General features: G+C 43.3%; 1 protein-coding gene across 29 annotated transcripts in view; it reads right to left on the bottom strand.

Moving 5' to 3' along the window:
• OBSCN (obscurin, cytoskeletal calmodulin and titin-interacting RhoGEF) overlaps positions 1 to 18,395 on the bottom strand; it is a 171,166-nt gene that overhangs the window by 50,758 nt on the left and 102,013 nt on the right. For 27 of the 29 annotated variants that reach the window (XM_082278968.1, XM_082278991.1, XM_082278969.1 and 24 more), the window contains 21 exons: positions 17,731 to 18,003; positions 16,272 to 16,544; positions 13,834 to 14,121; positions 12,080 to 12,352; positions 9,688 to 11,043; positions 8,823 to 9,101; positions 8,348 to 8,426; positions 7,864 to 7,982; positions 6,741 to 6,938; positions 6,284 to 6,316; positions 6,097 to 6,195; positions 5,412 to 5,630; positions 4,590 to 4,656; positions 4,466 to 4,485; positions 4,036 to 4,164; positions 3,164 to 3,303; positions 2,576 to 2,776; positions 2,155 to 2,237; positions 1,606 to 1,779; positions 637 to 796; positions 92 to 208 (listed from right to left, as the gene is read on the bottom strand). In XM_082278968.1, coding sequence (XP_082135094.1) covers positions 92 to 208; positions 637 to 796; positions 1,606 to 1,779; positions 2,155 to 2,237; positions 2,576 to 2,776; positions 3,164 to 3,303; positions 4,036 to 4,164; positions 4,466 to 4,485; positions 4,590 to 4,656; positions 5,412 to 5,630; positions 6,097 to 6,195; positions 6,284 to 6,316; positions 6,741 to 6,938; positions 7,864 to 7,982; positions 8,348 to 8,426; positions 8,823 to 9,101; positions 9,688 to 11,043; positions 12,080 to 12,352; positions 13,834 to 14,121; positions 16,272 to 16,544; positions 17,731 to 18,003 — 4,580 coding nt within the window. The remainder of the gene's footprint in view (positions 1 to 91; positions 209 to 636; positions 797 to 1,605; positions 1,780 to 2,154; positions 2,238 to 2,575; positions 2,777 to 3,163; positions 3,304 to 4,035; positions 4,165 to 4,465; positions 4,486 to 4,589; positions 4,657 to 5,411; positions 5,631 to 6,096; positions 6,196 to 6,283; positions 6,317 to 6,740; positions 6,939 to 7,863; positions 7,983 to 8,347; positions 8,427 to 8,822; positions 9,102 to 9,687; positions 11,044 to 12,079; positions 12,353 to 13,833; positions 14,122 to 16,271; positions 16,545 to 17,730; positions 18,004 to 18,395) is intronic. The other 2 variants (XM_082278994.1, XM_082278970.1) reach the window with 2 other exon arrangements.

Raw genomic sequence — 18,395 nt, 5'->3', positions numbered from 1 at the left:
GTTGCATCAGAAGGAAGCCAATAGGAAATAAAATCTTTTCCTGTACAAGCTGCACAGAGCAGAACATAAACCTGTAACAACATCTCTTTACCTTGATTATTGTCTGGTACTGCTGGATCCTGTTTATGGGTTTTTCCAGGTAGTGCTGCAGCGGTGGGATAAGTGGCTGTGAGGGATCTTCATTAGTTACAAATTCGTCTGTGTATCTCTGAAAAAATACATGGGATAATGAGGAAAGGCTGTTATAAAGAGCAATAGAAAAAATCCTGGGTACCTGGAGCAGAGAAACAAGATTTGCTTCTCTATATTTATGATTTATGTGAGTTCCCTTGGTCTTATAATGTGGTTACCCCTAAAATATCCCTTAATTACAATTACATAAGCACAGCCACATTCATATCTGTATAATCTTTATACTATTAATAAATGCATAAGCATATGTAAATATATTCCCATAATGGTTGTATCTACAAGAAAAATCTAGACAATGAACAAAAAATTATTATAGTTAGCAAAGATTTCCGAAAAGAATATTAATAATCCTTTTCAGGATCTCATTTGAGATTAATAACCACATCTCTTCATGCGGTGGGTTACTGGATAAATTTTCCATGGGTGCTTTGGCTCCTGCCTTACCTTGTAGAAATCCTGGACAGCTTTGCTGACCACAATCGACTCAGCCTGGACCCTTCCCACCAGGTACTGGATGTACTTGTTAAACTCTGCTTCATGCTTGATGAAGCACATGGCCACGTCATCATCAGTGTCACAGCTCTGCAAGCTCCGGAGGAAGACACTGTGGGGACAGGAGAAAAGGACATCTGAGGAGAAGGTGCTGGAATGAGGCTAAAACACAGCCCAGGCAGACAGACTTTGAATCAGGAGATGTCAGGCCAGCACAGGCTAAGGGAAATGATGGGGGCAAAAATGAGGGATGCTGCTGCACTAGCATTAAACTTCTCAGTGCCTCTTCACCCAGCACAATGCCATCCCTCTTAGCTGGGATGCGTGTGTAGGGACTTTGGACAAGGGCCTGGAGGACAGGACACAAGGAATGGCTTTCAGCTTACAGAGGGCAGGGTTAGATGGGATACGAGGAAGGAACTCTTCCCTGGGAGGGTGGTGAGGCCCCAGCACAGATTTCCCAGAGAAGCTGTGGTTGCCCCATCCCTGGAAGCATCCAAGGCCACCTTGGATGGAAATTCCTGGATGCTGACATCAGTTTTATCTGAATGAATGTCTCTATGAAGACACCACTGAAGTGCCTGTAAGATCTTGCTGCCTTTTTAACATAATTCCCTGTTTCTCAGTTAAATTCACTTAAAAGAGTAAGAAATAAACTGGACACAGGAAGCCTTGAAGCTCTGAAGGGGGTTATGGAAGTCCCAACCCTGTGCTGTGATTTAAGCCATGCCATCATTTATCCTCCTGAAAGGAGCATCAGCTCTCTTGCACCTCAGCACTGCCATTGCTTTCCATCAATGATAATAGTAATAATAACAGTAGTAATAATAATAATAATAATAATAATAATAATAATAATAATGTGGCTCTTGTATGTGAGTCACTCTTTGGCCTCCAGTGACTGCACTTGGGAATGCCCACCTGGAATGGAAGCGACCAATGTCATCAATATTCCTGAAAATGGTGGATTTCTGACTGGCAACAGCTCCTGGGACACTGGGACAGGTCTCAGTGTACCTAAGGTGATGAGTCTGGAGGAACTGTAAATCCTGAATGTAATCCTCCTCTGAGATCAACAGCTCCTGAATGAGGACACTGAAGGGGAGACAGAGAGGCAGAAGGAAATCACAGAAAAATCATCACAATTGTCCTTGAGAGGCTTTTAGGCTATAAACTAGAGATATATGATCAGAATCCTGGGATGTATTGAAAGATCCCCTCTGGGGAGGGGTGGACGGATGGATGGACGGACGGACGGATGGAGCACAGAAGTGTCCAGTGGAAGGTGTCCCTGCCCATGGGACTCATTGACACTAGATGGTATTTCAGGTGCCTTCCAACCCAAACCATTTTAGGATTCTATGATCTCAATTGCCTGGAATTTTCCTAGGCTGAAATCAATCACAAAATACAAGTGGTTCAAAAGGCAGGAAAACTCAAAGGTGCAGATACCAAATGACACAAGCTCACCTTAGCTTCCTCTTGTATTCATCTTCAGAAACAAACTCTCCAGGAAACTCCGGAATTTCTGTTGTTCCCCACTCTGGTGACAACTACAATATCAGGAAAAAAAATTAAAATAATTCTTGGTAGTAGACAGTGCTTTTATCTATACATACTGAGGAATATCCCTCATGTGCTCACAGTCCTGTTCCACAATTCCTAAACCAGTGTGAAATTTCTCTTGTGCTGGGGAGTTTTTAGGTCTTTCCAACCCAGAAACCCCTGCACAGACCTGAAATATTGTCTAATCAGAACATGAAAAATTCTGACCATGTGACAGGCGTCTTCAACAACCTCCTCATCCATCACTCCTTGCAAAAGTGATGCCTCTAAACTGCAACAGGAACAAGTAATTTTAAACGAGAAATAACCAAACGTGATCAGTCACCTTTAATTTCTTGTCCAGATAAGCTGGAGACACCCAACCCTGCCGAGAGGGACTCGATTTCGTGGGTTTAGTCCTGACCAGCCATTTCAGAGGATGAGCTGAATCCAGGACTTCCACATATTGTCCTTCCTTCAGGGTGATGGTCTCCCTGTCCGGCGCCGCAGGCACGTAGTCAGCAGTGACCATGTAGACATCAAAGATCTGCAGGCACAAAACCACAGTCACTTTGTGCTCTTCATTTCCCTCCTGAAGAACAAGATTCCTAGTGAGATTCCTCCAGCCAGCTCTATCCAAGGCCACAGAAAATCAAGCTTTGAGTTTCTGAAGCTCAGCCATGAAAGCAAGAGGTGCCAAGTCATGGGTACGTTTTGGCCATGTTGACTTGAACGACTTGTTCAGGATCACAGGGTGAGCATCAGAATTTGATCCTCTGTGCTCTCTATCACAGACACAAAATTTAACTACCAAATACACCAACAAAATTGAATTACATCCCGAAAGGGGATGGAGATCTCTCAGCCACAGCAGATTGGTCATTCTAAGTTTAGTTTTCTCCTTGTGTCCAACTTGTCCGTAAAGATATCGTACCTCCCCTCTGGAATCCCCATCTTCAGATTCAGAGGAGGATTCCTGAGCAATGGATGAAGGTCTGGATCGTCCGTGGCGAGGAGAGGCAGAGGGAGTTCTTGACTCATCATCACTTTCTGCACCTGGTACTCGAAGTTTAGCTGAAAAGCAGAGCAACAGCAAAGTGGGAAATGAGGATCTCCAGTTTAAACATGGACCAAATCTATAATAATTTATTTTCCTCCTAGGAAGAGCATCCACAGTAATATTTAGTGTGATTTCCTATTGAAATTTAGGATTAAGCAATAATTTGGATGTTTTAATACATGATGTTGCCTGCCTGCTGCACGTATGGCCTCTATACTGCATGAATATTTGTTGGAGAGATAATGCCTCTATTTTTGCTTCAAGTCAAAACTTTTCTACAAGATAATCAGAGCAGACACAAACCAGGATTTTTCATCTAATTCAACAAATCACTGGATTACTGCACAGCTCTGCACAGAGTTTTCAGCCTTAATTTAACTTTAAAATTCTGCTGTGAGCTAAAACTCAAAGATGTGGGAAGTACAGAGAACAGGATTGCTTTCTGATTTAGGAGTGATGAATACCTGAGGAATCAAAATACCTAAGAAATGCAAAATACGCTTATATTCTTACGATTTATTGTAATAACTTCTTTTTTAGTTCAAAACTCTAGACTGAGATGTGCAGTTTGGATGGACTCTAACTAAAATTTCTTACCCCTAAGGGTTGACAAATGTTCATTTGCTTATATAGAATTACTGTCTCAAAATCTGCTGCATAAATCTCACTTCTAATTAAATAACACCTAAGGAAAGAGATTGGGGGGTTTTGTACACTATTTAAACTGTGCTTTCCAGGTTCCTTACCCTGTGTTATTTTTGCAGATACCATTTCTGAGATACGTGAGGTGAGTTTCTGGAAGAACTCTTCTGAGCCAACATCAGATAAAGAAATAGGGCTTTTGGGCACACCTTCTCTGCCAGCTTCAAGGTCTCCTGGAAAAGAGAGAATTTGTTATTAAGCTGGCAGTGTCATTGGAAATTCATCTCTTTTTGAGTAATAAAAGCTTCTGTGGAAGGAAGGTTTAATTTTCTTCCCTTCTCCATTTTTAAAACTGTACTTGCTCTCAGTTCATCCAAATAATTCACTCTTGAACAGACAGCAGTCCTGAAAAGTTCCAACATTCCAGGCAATTTCAAAAAACTGGACAAAAATAAGTGGACACTTGAAATACATTGACAATCTCAGCTGTAGTATGAAGGACAGGAAGAGGAGAGAGAAAACAGCTTCTCTTACCTTCAGAGGACTGAATAGTTCTGAAAAAGAAAATAAAGTGGAGTTAAAAGTCACAATAAAGTGGGTGTAAGGAGAGCTAAATGAGGAACACGTCCCCCCTTCTCCCACACATCCAATCACTTACCCCAGTGTGGTCATGATGGCTTCTGACACCATCACACGCTCCTGGGTCAGGACTTCAGCCTCTTTCACTGCAAGAGTGGGGTTTATCATTGGAGGACAGAAGGCACAGAATATCCTTTTTTAGGTATTTAATGCAGGTACATTTTCTAGATGTGGATCACTGGGAGCACTTCAGCAGCTCCTGACCTGGGATATATATTCCCAATCCTATGATATAGTCCCAATCCTAGCCCTGCTCATGGAAATGTATAATTGCCCCATTTCTCCACACTGCTCAAGTTATGCTCCTGCAGCTCTTGGTGCAGTAAAAATGTGGGATGCAAGGAAGGAAAACAGAACACTGGAATCCCTCAGAACTCTGCCCCTCCTCCCAGTATATATTTGTTTTCCCCCCTTCTTATTGTGCCAAAGAGGCCCTGGAAAGTGCTACAAAAATCAAATTACTCTAATAAAATCCAAAATATCTCAGCAGAGTAAAGCACTCAAAATAATTTTTCAAAAGGTGACTTCTCAAAGTTACCTTCATTGTCTTTCTTTCATTTTTAAGAATTTGTGCCTAATTTGGTTGTTCCTTAGATTTATCTTCTGTTTATACAAAAAAGATGCTGCTGTTAATACAAGACAGAGTCAGAAATCTAAAATATTACAGAAGCAAAGAGTTCAACCATTTGCAAGACAACAAAATCAAGGCTACTCTTGAGAAAGTGCTTTTTTTTTTGGTGTGACTGCCTAATTTCATTGCCAGTCACACTTGGTTTTTTCCCTTAGGCACTGAATAAAAGGAAAATATAGAGAAAGTGTTTGTGCTGTAGCAAAGATTTACCATCAGCCACTTCCAGGTTGGCGGTGCAGATGGACTGGCCGGCCTTGTTGGTGGCGATGCACGTGTAAGCTCCACTGTACTTCTTCTTGACATCCAACAGGATCAGGCTGTGGTGCATGTTGGAACTGGCAAGTTTATACCCAGGAGTGTCTGGTTTGATCCATAGGATGTCTTCCCGAGACTCTTCTTTCATCCAAGTGATCGTTGGCGGCGGATGTCCTAAAGGAAAACCGATGCAATGAGGTTTAATCTTCCTGTTTGTGTTCCTTCCTTAAAAATATGAGTCTTGCTGTGAATAAATGCTGTTTTGATCCATTTTTTGATACTTTCCCAATAATAACAGGCATAATATGCGATAAAGATGCCTAAAACATTTTACAGCACTCTTATAAGAACATTAAATCTTCTTGTAAAACCAAAATTGTCAATCATCATACAACTAATGGCCAACATACATCACACAACAGTCATTATCCCCATTTTTACATACAGAAAAATGGAGGTGAAGTTGAATAAGATGCTTTACTGTCAATTGTCTTTGTAAGAAATGTAAGTTGGGAGTAGAACCCCAGACTTCAAATACAGGAAATCAGGTTACAATGACTTGGGGCAGAGAGAGAAGAATGTATTGTGGAGTCACACACTTCAAGTGTTATTCTGAGAGATGATGTATCTGCTCACTTACCTTCAACTTTCACAGATAATGTGATGCTTGCACCCTTTTTCACCTTTTTATTTGTAAATCTTTCAAGGAATCTTGGTGGTATCAGCTGCTCATGGGAATCTGGAAATAATATTATTGATGAAGCACAGTGAGTTTGGACTGAAAAATTCCTGGGGGTTCCGTTCTCACCTGCTGTGGCTTCTCTCACCTGTTTTGGATGGTTCTTCTTTCTCATAAGGATCTGGAACACAAGGAGAAAAAACAACATGACAAATACAAATAATCTCCAGTCCATGAGTTGCAGAAAAAAAGCTCCTGATGTGACTCCAGTGGAGATATTACACAGAAATATTGGTGTGATTTGTAAGAGTCCCTAAGTTTTAATAAAATTAACTTTTAAGGTTAATGAGGATGGGTAGGAATAAAACACACATTTATGAGACAACAGTCAGACCACAGAAAAGTGACAACATCATCTTCTTAAACATTTATATACCTATATAATCCTATACAAGTTTATAGGTGAACCAAGAGTAAAGCACACCATCTTTTACCTACAGACTTCCCCACCTCGCTTGAGCTACCTTGGGAGGTTTCCTCAGTAAAAAATAACGATACAAAATGGTAAGAGCCACTGGAATAGCCCAAAATAGAGCAATACCCACCTTTGACTACCAGCCTGGCTGAGGAATAGGCAGAGCCAGCAGAGTTGATGACAAATATCAGGTACTGGCCAGCGTCTGCTTTGGTGACGTCACGGATTTCCAGGGAGTGGAATTCCTGCCTGTCAGTTTTCAGGATACGATCCGAGGCCTTTAGGGGCTGCCCATTTTTGAACCAATAGAGACGAGGCTGAGGGTACCCTGCAAGGACCAGTTACAGACACAGAGAACAAAATTCATTGGCAACACTGATTTGGGGGCATCTCCAAACTGCCAGATCCTCCAGAACCAGAGAGAAGGAATCTCCAGCTCTGCCCAGGGCTGCTGTTTCAAGGGTTTAACCAATTGGGAATGCCTAAAAATGCATTAAATTCAATTTATCTGTTAAAATTCTTTCCTGTCTCCCCTCAGTTTCTGGCACTCCCCATATTGTCTGCATGTGCAAACACCTTGGAGGTTGAAAAATCAACACTTAGGTGTGATTTGAAAGGTTCACAAGGAGAAAAGTTGAAGGCAAATCAATTCTCATAACTTTTATAGAGAGCAACAGGAGAAAACAGGAAAATCCCTACCTCTCCGTACCAGAGTGAACACCAGAGGGATGTTTTTGCAGTTTTTAGGTTGTAGGAGCCACTCCCTAATGGAGGAAGGCAAGTCCACGACTGTTTCATTTATTGAAGAGAATGAAGGAGACTCTCACTTTATTTTTATTAAGAATATTATGATTGTTATTAATATATTATACTAGATATAGTTATTTATGTTATATAAATATATGTAATATGTAATGGTAGTTATTAGTAGTGATGATGATAATAATGATGTCAATATTGTTTTTCCTTATTGCTCCTGTGCTCAGAGAAGTCCATAACTGAGTTTTCAAAAGCATATGCCTGTCATTGTGCCTGGATATATGGACATAAAATGAGGCAATTAATCTGCCTGAGTCTGCTCCAAAAGTCCCTGTTCAGCACCACGAACACATTCCCCAGCTGGTTTGTGCAAATGTGATGCAAGGTGCTCAGACTGGGGCCACAGCAGAAGAAGAGCACCTTGGAAAACCCTATCCAGCACTTCAACCTGATATCAGACCTGGAAAACTGACAATACCATGGGACCCACTCACCTTTCACCTTCAAGTGAAATTTAGCCAGTGATGCTCCAGGTGCCACATGAATATCATGAAGCTCATCAAAGATCTGGGGCAACTGCTCCTCCTCGGTGGTGGATTCCTCCTGTTCTCGGCTAAGCAGCAATTAGCATTAGAAAGAAGAAAATCAGGATGCCAGTTAAGAGTTAGGAATCAGAATGACCTATTTTAGGTTACTTCAGTCTGTGGGTTTTGTCATCCTGAGAGCAGATTCAGCACCGTCTGACATTAAAAGTAACAGAATGATTCCATGAGGAAATATCCAGGCTTGCCTGAAGGCTCCAGAGCAAGGCTGCCCATGACAAATGTGCAGCTGTTGCATTTATTGCATCTCAGCTGGGCTGGATGCTCCTTTAGGGCATTTACCTGGCTCTGCTTGACACAGCAAACCCAGGCCTGACATAAATACACAGACTGATCTCACCAAGCCAGAGGTTAGAGCCAGAGTTCCATATTTTACCTTGAAATATATTCCTTGGCACTGTAGTAAGATGATGTCTCTGTTGCATCTGCTGCTGTCTCGTAGTCTGTGCTGGTCACTGTTAAATAGAAAAAGACATGTTTTGAATAATCTGAGCTTTGAAACTATTTTTCTTGCTTAAATACTTCTTACTGATCATAGTTTGAGTGACTGGCAGGTGGATTTTATATTGTACTGCAGCAGGATCCCACACGTCCTCGGATTAGGGAAAACACCTCTGTTCACCCAAAAAGCTTTGCTCTGAACTTCGCCTTGGAGTTGGCAAAACCCAGCTGAACCCAAGAGATTTGCAAGCGAAAATTCTGTGGCCAACACACTTTTGTTTAAACTGTAGATGGTTCTTTCCTTTTGTTTAAACTGTAGATGGTTCTTTCCTTGGGGGAAAAAAAAAAAATTAACCAGGTCTCAGCAGAACTCCTTTCCTTGGTTTTTGTACAGTGATTTTGAGACTTACAGTCCACGCGAAGCTCAGCCTTGGTTGAAGCCACCCCCATGTTGTTCTCAGCGAGGCACCGGTAGACGCCCATGTCCGTAGGGACCACGGCGGTGATGATCAGCTGGTGACAGCCTTCCTGGTCCTCATTGATCATGTAGTGGTCATTTTCTTCTATGGCTTTGCCGTCCTTGAACCAGCGCACCGTGGGCAGGGGTTTGCCAATGACGATGCAGTCAAAGCTCACGGGGTACCCATCCTGGACCTCTTGGTTTTGGAGCTCGGTCATGAACATGGGGGCTAAAGTTGGGGTGGTTGGAGAGAAGAAAGAAAAATTTGGTTTTACTAAAAGATGTATTTTTGGCCCCTGCTGCCCAGACTTCTGGTTTCTGGTTTTTTTAATTGCAGACTGGTATCATTTCTCTGTGAAAACAGTCAAGAAACCCCCTGATGAAGACTATTAAGATATTACATCAGCACAGCAGTACCACAGCTGCCAATTATACATTGTCCCTGCTCCTCTCCTTGCCAAAATGTCTTGTCTCCCTCTGAACCATTCTAAACCCTACGTAATTCATTTAAGTATAATAATCATAGTATTTATGGTCACGTTGTAGTAGGTGACATTTCTAGCATGAAAAGGGGCTTCATAGGTAAGTCAATACATTGCAACCCCCTCCTTCAGCACCAAAATCCCTCCTCTCCCTCAAAATGCAAAAGAATAAAAAAATGGTTCACTTTTCCAAAAATGCAAAGTTCTCAGAAAAGTATCTCCACCAAATGAAAAAAAAAAATGCCATTTTAAGTTATTTGAGAGTGAAAAAATTATATCCTGACCTGTTCCCGCTGTCTTTTCCGAGGAATAAACAAGATTTGCTTTCCCTACCTGTATCAGAAGTCAGCAAAGGGGGTGGAGGCCTCGCTACTGGAGGTGCAAACTTCCCAAGGGTGGGAGGTGACGCCTTCCCAATCCGCAATTCGATTTTTTTCGGGCCTTGTTCCAAGATGTCGATCTCCACAGGAATTCCCAGAGCACCAAACATCTCTCTGAACCGTGTGGCAGCCGCTTTGGCCTCAGACATGATTTCAAACTTAATGTAGATGTACTGATCATCTTCACGATAGGTCTGGTGGTCAACCACATCTATGTCCCCTTCATCTGCACTGACAAAGAGCTCTTCCTCCACATCAGAGATCTCCGTGGAGATCTTGGCCCTGAAGAGTCTGTGGAGTCTCCTTCCTGCTTTTCGGAAAGCATCATCCAGCTCGCTGCCAGACGAGCTCTCTGTCTCACTGTCAGTGCTCTGCTTACTCTGCTTCTCCTTAGGAAGGACTTGAGCTTCCTGCGTGCCAACCACCACCTTGGCGCTGTGTGAGACCTTGCCAAACTTATTGGATGCCTCACAGGTGTATTTACCGGCATCCTTCCTGTCCAGGCCAGCGATAATCAAGGAGCAGGTGCCGTCACTGTAGTTGTCTATGTGGTAGTAACGACCATCCGAGAGCTCTTTCCCATCTTTCAGCCACCGGATGTTCATGTCGGTTTTGCTGTGGGCCACACACTCCAGGTGCAGGGTGCTCCCAGGCTCTCCAGAGAAGTCTTTGAAGGTCTCAGTAAACACTGGACACTCTTGTTGCTTGATCTCTTTCCTGACTTTGTAGCCTTTGAAAGCAGCTTGGATCTTCACAGCCGCCTTGTTCATGGAGGGATCATCTAAATCTGGCAGCTCTGGTTCAGCTGGCTGAGCAGCTGTGGTGGCCACAGTGGTCTCCACGGTGGATGTCTCCCACTGTTTCCATAATTTTCCTGTGGAGGTGGACTGAACCTTGCTGGTAACACTGGTGCTCTTCTTCTCAGCTTTCTTGAGGTAGTTTACCAGGGAAGGAGTCCCAGCTCTAGACTCATCATCAGAGCTTGTGAAAGAGAGGTCTGCCTCTCCTGTCCTGGCCAGCTCATCACACGTGGAGTACTCCTCCGAGTAGTAGTGAGACATCTCTGCTTCCTCCTTCCTCAGCTTCTGAAGCTTCTCATCTTCCTCAGGGACCTCGCTGATGGAATCCAAGGTGGGCTCCCGACTCATCCGGCGTTTCTTGGCAAGGGCTTCCCACAGGAGGTGAAGATCTCCCTCCTGAGCAGCCTCAGGGGGTAGGCTGGGCTGGACGTGCCCATCCACCAGTTCTTCAGGCTGGCTGGCAGGGGGAACTTCCCTGGCAATCTCCTTCAGCATCGACACTGTAGGAACTGCATGGAATTAAATGGATGAGGAGTTAAATGTCTTTGAGTGAGCTCTGAGAAAGCACATGGAAATATCGTACAGGAGAACATCTTGCTTATTGCTTAACTAAGCATTGTATTGAGAACAAAATGGGAATTTGGAGAATCACCCAGAATGGGGAAGGTCGCAAGGGAGCGCTGGAGGTGTCTAGTCCAACCTCCCTGCTCAAGCACAGTCCCCTGGATCACTTTATTCAGTGTCCAGATGGATTTTGAATATCTCCAGAGAAGGAGACTTCACACCCTCTCTGGTGGGTGGGTATAATTGAATCCGGTCCTGGGGAGCTTATCCTAGCTGACCATGCTTTGAGGAGGAGGATGGACCACACCATCTTCAGAAGGTCTGTCCAACCTCAGCAATCCTGTGATTCTATGCATGCACTTAAAACATAATCAAACAACATTCTTTTGTTTAATTCCTTGCACATTTGAACCCAATAAACAGATTTCTGCCCTTTTTAATGTTGCAGTTGATGAACTGCTTGTTAAGACTGCCAGGGGAGCCTGGAAAGCTATCCAGGCTCATCCTATCTCCCAGACAGACAGAGCTTCCCTGTCTGTCATGAATAGATCTCCAGTGGCTGTGCTGGGAGCTGAAACTCCCATCCCACATGGACATAACTGCCTGGCTGGATGTGTCTAAGTCTGAAGGTGTCTGGGACATATCCAGGGCCTCTACATGGTGCCCAGTCCCCTTTGAGATGCTCCAGGTCATGTGGGACATCCACAGAATACCCTAAAGCATCTCAAAAGGTACCAAAAGCTCATGTAGAGACCGTAATGTCACACCTTGAATTTCACCTCCAGAAACTCTTATCTGAGCAACTCAAAACTAATCAGGATGCAGAAACTTACTGGGCAATACCAAACAGGAAAATAACAATTCCTTGTGGATTGTTATCATGGCTTGTAAAAAAAAACAAATTCCAGTCCAAGCTGTGGAGATCCCCCTGGATGTCCATATTGGACCTGATTTAACATCCCAGCAAAGCACACTCTGTACCTTCAAGACACAGGCTGGCAACAGATTTGACTTCTGGAGAAGCCATGCAGGTGTAGCTGTCCTGATCCTCAGGTTTGAATCCATGGATGATGAGTATCTGCTTCGTTCCATCAGAGCGGATCTCGTATCTCCCTCCAGCTTTTATTTGTTCTTTTCCCTTAAACCAAGTCACTTTGTCCTTGGTTTCACTTGATAAGGTGCACTCCAGGCGAGCCGTTCCTCCTTCTGAGACTGATCCTCCCACCAAAGGTTGGGTGACTGTAACTGGAGGCTCTGCAGTTACGAAAATAAAGTGAATTAACACAAAGAACAAACCATCATCTGGCTTTAAGGCACTCCAGATCACTCTATAAAATACCCAACCAACCCATCCATCATTTACAGATTTCTCATCTGTTGCGAACAACCAAAGGAAAAAAAATGAAAAGACTGGCAGCATCCAAACTGTGCACTTCCAAAGATAATATCAAAACAACTTTCCAAACACTCCCAGTGCTTAAACCAGCTCCATCTAAACATATACATGCAGAAGTGGTTGCATTTTTCACATTCCTGTGTTTGTTTGCTGGTCTTCATTTACCCATCACCAGAATTAAAGAAGTTCTACAGATTTCTAGATCTTAAATGTTTCCAAGTGAAGGAGTTGTGGTGTGAGACAAAAAAGAAACAATAAATAAAATGAAAAGAGGAGATTATTCAAAGCAGCATTCATTTCCATCTTGAAATCTAAAAAAAAAAAAGTATCTATAAATATAGAGAGAGAGGTTTATGCTATCTTAGAGTAAAAAATTATCAAAACACATAAATAATTTAAAAATAAAAATTCTCTGCATCTTCTTTACTTTGGAAAGAGGCCTGCCAATGGAATGCTGTTTCTACAACCACAATACTCAAAGAAAAACAGATTGGATGTAAAGGACAGTGCTGAATTCCCAAAAGCAGCACATCCCTCAGGGTGATCTTCCCCTCTGCACATTTCACCACGGTGAGGGGATTGGTGCCCAAAATGCCTTGGGTTTGTTGTGGACAAAGTCAGTGTGTGCAGAGTCATCAGGGTCCAGCACTGGCAGCAGTTATTGTTGCAAAAAAAAGGCATTGTGTGCCTGAACCTTAAGCAAAAGAGCATTTTTTATTATTATTCTCATTTTGAGGAATTTAGATGAGTGACACCACAGAAAGAGCTGCAAGAAAAGAAAGATTGAGGGAGCGACTCCCCATCCCACTGTAGCTTCCAAAATTTCACCATCAGACAGCGAAGGAACTGTGTCCTCCAGCATTTCTTTGTGGGGATTATTGAAAAAGACACATAAAAAAAACCATAAAAAAAGAGAAAGATGGGTGAAGAAGACAACACTGCCCACCAACAGTCATGGTCTTGGTTACCCCAAACACATTCCAACATGCCCCTTTTGACTCATTCTGGCCTAACTCCACCAGAAAAGACACTCATGGTGACTGGCCAACACATGGATACAATGCAAGAAACCCGTGGTGACGGGCCAGCACATGGATGATGCAGTGCAGGCTGCAAGACAGCTGGATGCAGTTTGGAGGAAATCAATGCTGAGTGCTAAAAACGCAGCAGGTTTTGTTCACAGCAGCCCAGAATGACTTTTATTCCAAGCTCTTCCTCCTCTATCGTGTTGGCAGGCAAGCACTGAAAGATGTCTGGAATGGGTGAAGCAGGTGTGCCATGCAAAACTTAGGGTCTGCAGGAGCTTGCAGTCCTCGCTGGGGCCTGTGTCCATCCTCACCTAACTGCACCATCTGCGGGAAGTGCACCGCCTCGCTGGCCCCAGCTTTATTTATGGCCGAGACTCGGAATCTGTAGGGTTCCCCTGGGGCCAGGCCGTCCACCGTGAACTCCGTGTTTTGGATAAGGCCCTCGCTGCAGGACTGCCAGCCAACGCCCGGGATTTTCCTCTCCACGTTGTAGCCTAGGATGTCTTGGCCACCGTCGCCCAGCGGCTTGTGCCAAGACAGAGTGACAGAGTGGCTGCTCTGACTTAGAACTTCTGGTTCTTCAGGTGGCTCAGGGAGGGCTGGAGGCACAACAGAGGTCCCGTGATGAGCAGTAACATGAGCATCCTAAAACACCCAAGAGCCTTCTACAAGCCGTGAGGAAGGAGTGCAACGACCTGAGTATTTTTCTGGTTGTAAAGTCGAGTGCAAAGTCATCGTAAATTCATTGTAAAGTCATGATCATGAGTACCTGTGCACCACTGAGTGATCCTTGTCTGCCCTGATCTACACTGCTAATGAGAAACATTCATTTTCCAACTTTCACATAATTAACGTCATGCATTGCTTTTGTCCCATAAATAAAAATAACCCTACACTGGTATTATCAATGAATTTAGCTGAAAATTTCAAGCACATTTGAGCCATGATTAGGTTTATTTTAGGTTTGGCCTCAATGGAAATATAATTATTGTTGGGCTAAAGAGTAACTCTGATATTTTAATAGAAAGTCACTCCATTTCTGTGTAATTGCAGTATATGTCACAGCATCAGGCAATAACAAATAATTATGTGATGGGAATGATCTGGTGTCCTAATGTCCATGATCATGGAATGGTTTGGGTTGGGACTTTGAAGATCATCTAATTCCAACCCCTACACTCAGTACTTTGGAAAATGTTCCTTGCTTACATTACACTTTGGCCTTAAAGACAGAAATAATTATTTCAGTCTTGAGTTCAAGACATTTACCATATAAATGACCTGCCATGATGTGCCAATCCAATGACTTAAAGGCAAATATGGTCAACAGCCAGTTCTTTAATTCTGGACACCACAAAAATAACATAAAGGCTTCTTTTCTCTATTGTCAGCCAAATTTCATACAGAAAAGTCTGTCAAAGGGAGGAGTATTACATTTTTTTTAAGTTCCTTGAATATAAATGCCCCAAATTAGAAAAAACTGTTTTAAATCCATCAAACATTTTTTGTCAATTGTGGCGGAAATGACTGGGACGTGTAACAGAGATCTCTTAAGCCTCAGAAATCATTAGACAGAGACTGCCAGTAATCATTTAAAGAACAGATGGTCCACCAGTGACTCTTGAACATCTCAGCTACAGCTAAAACAAATTCAACTATCTCGTAATCATCACTGGGATAGTGCTGGAGTGACCATTGCTGGGTGACTCACTTGTCCCACTGCAGGAAGGAGCCAGACCCTGGGTGCTGAAATGGACACTGACATGTCATTATCCAACCTGCTCCATGAGGGAATTATCATCTTCCCTACTTAACTATTAACTCTCATGTTTCTGAAGCAGGAGCTGTGTGTTCCCCACTTGAAGATTTTAATATGCTACGCATTAATCTGGGAAACTGGTTGCCCTGCACCTGAGTTGATTAGCAGATTTCAAAAATTCCTTTGCTTTCCTGGATAATTTTTCCATGTGGACTCTAGCTCCGCTCCCTCCCATGTCCACGTTTGCCAAGGGTGAAGTTGAACTCTGAGAAAATTGTTAATGTTACATTTTACAAGAGACTGTGATGCCTTAGATCTTGACCTTTGTGTTTTTCAAATCCTGTACTGCTTAGAGTGTAACTCTGAAGTTTCTTGTGGCCTGTTGGTTTCTGCTCTCTCAGGCTGGGTGGACATAACAAAAGCCTCCCTGGGCCTGCACTCCAAGGTCACCCAGACTGTCCTTGGCCCAAAAAGTAGAAACCAAAGAGCCTCTGAAAGGGGGGCAAGCTGAAGGGAATTACATCATTAACTGAAGCTTTAATTGGAGAATTAACCCTGATATGCAAACGAACCCAACCTATAAAAGTGTGAAGAGCTCGTGCCCTGGGGTCCACCTTGGGGTCCATCTGGGCAGTGGCCTCTGGCCCCCAGGGGTACCTTTGAAGGCCTTTCAAATAAATACCTATTTTATTCTTTTACTCCTGTCCAGTCTCTGTGTCTAGGAGGCCTCTTAAGGCATCACTGCAGCTAAAGAAACTTGGGGAGCATCTCTACCATCACTAGCCTGATTCATTTTTCTTTTGATGAGGTGGATTACCTCTGGTCAAAGAACAAGTTATCAGTAGTATCTTCTCAGACTAAGAACACTATTTTGGGATATGTGAGGCAAAGAGAAAAGAATCAGCACAAAGATTGGGAAATTCAGTGTTGTAGCTCAATACAAAAGTTCCAGATTTAGAGTGCCTCTAGGCTGGAGCAACACACACTTACCTATCACAGAAAGCTTGGCTGATGAAATGGCTTCCCTGGAAGCAAAGGTCACATCTCCAGAATGATGCAGTTGGGCTTTTTTCAGAATAAGTTTGTATTTGTTTCCATCTGCTTGTACCTCCCAGTCCTCACCCGACTGGATCTCTATGTCATTACTGTACCAGGCCACTTCATTAATTGGCACAGCTTCACTCAGGACACAGCTAAATGTTGCTTTTTCCCCCAGAGACACTTCCACATCCGTGAGGGGCTGCAAGAACTGCAGGCGCCACCCTGTAGATTAAAATCAGGGATCGAGCCCTCAGTTACAGAAGCAATCAAGAGATTTTGTGAATATTTGTGCAGAAGATCTGAACAGCCAGGCCTTGGAGGCTAAGGAGGTTATTAAAAGATCCATGTACATTGCCAGAATAGAAGCTTTAGAATCACAGAATGGTTTGGTTTGGGAGGGACTTTAAAGCCCATCTCATTCCAACCCCTGCCTTGGGCTGGGACACCTTCCACTGGACCAGGTTGCTCCAAGCCCCATCTAATCCATAACTGGGCACTGATCTCTGCTCTTGTACTCTTTTACTTTCTTGTACAGAAAGGGCTTCTGGTCCCCACAGGGGTCTCCAGTAACAGCATAAAGTAGAAGGATACAGAGATAATATTTTTGCTGATAAAACCCTCCTTTCTGAAGTACCTGAAGTACCTAAAAACACAACCAAACACATCAGAATCATGACAACTTTGGGACAGTCATTTGCTGCTAACTCAATGGCAACTGGTGCTGCTTGTAAACCGTGTCACATCCTACAGAACAAGAAAATAAGGAAATTGTAAAGCATCATCCATTCGGGGATGAGAGACTTGGATTTGTTCAGCCCAGAAAACAGAAGGCTTTGGTATGACCTAATTTGCACCTTCCAGTATGGGAAGGGAGCCTGCAAGAAAGATGGAGAGGGACTTTTTACAAGAGCATGGAGTGACAGGACAAGGGGAAATGGGTTCAGATGGACAGAGGGTAGGTTTAAATGAGATGTTAGGAAAAAATTCTTCCCTGTGAGGGTGGTGAGCCCCGGCACAGGGTGCCCAGAGAAGCTGTGGCTGCCCCTGGATCCCTGAAAGTGTCCAAGGCCAGGTTGGATGGGGCTTGGAGCAGCCTGGGATAGTGGGAGGTGTCCCTGCCCATGGCAGGGGGTGGCACTGGATGATCTTTAAGGTCCCCTCCAACCCAGTCCATTCTGTGATTCTGTGGGTTAGTGGTGGGCTTAGCAGAGTTGGGTTAAAGGCTGGACTCGATGGTCTCAGAGATCCTTTCCAACCTGAATGATTCTATGATTTACTGTGTGGGAAGAACATTTACATAAGAGACAAACAACAAATGCAACTTGCTCCTACTCATCATATTTTCCTGGTTTCTGTCCCCTTTCCAATCAGAAATTGAAGACTTCCCCTGCCCAAGCACTTGAGTTACCTTTCACTGTGAGGAAGGCTGAGGTCACTGCATCACTGCACATGAAAGTCACCCTGCAGCTGTCCTGGGGAGATAAATTCTTCAGCAGCAGGATATGCCTGAGTCCATTTTCAAAGTAAACCATCTCAGTGTTTTCTGTAGTTTTGGCAGGCTCATCATCAATCAGCCAGTTGTAATTATAGGTCTCAGGCTTGGAGAGATAACACTCGAACAGGGCTTCCCCTCCTTCCACGGCCTCCACGTTCTCCAAGCCCTGGACAATGCTGTTCTTGGCTAGAAAAGAAGGACAACGAACATTATTAATTATCTGACCATATATCTCTGAATATTAGCAAGGCTCAGAGCACTGGAGGATTCCCACTGCTGCAAAGCTGCTGGAAAAATGTGGATGTGATAAACTGTGCTTGTAAGTTTAATTGCTGGTTTCAGCCACACTCTAACACAATATTATAATTTAAAAGATTAAAAGACAGTTTAAAAATAATGATAAACCTCTAGAACCTCCAGCATTTCATCTAGAACCTCTAGCATCTCACCCAGATTTCCTCCAAAAACCTGACTGTTTTTTATAAATAAAGAAAAAAATGGTCATATTTGTATGAATCAGGCCAATAGGAAGGCATACTAGGGAAGATAAAGTGTAATGAAATTCCTTTGGTCCTATG

Source organism: Coloeus monedula (genome assembly GCF_965178545.1).
Source record: "Coloeus monedula genome assembly, chromosome: 1".
Classification (NCBI taxonomy): domain Eukaryota; kingdom Metazoa; phylum Chordata; class Aves; order Passeriformes; family Corvidae; genus Coloeus; species Coloeus monedula.
This window is presented reverse-complemented; position numbering and strand designations above follow the sequence as displayed.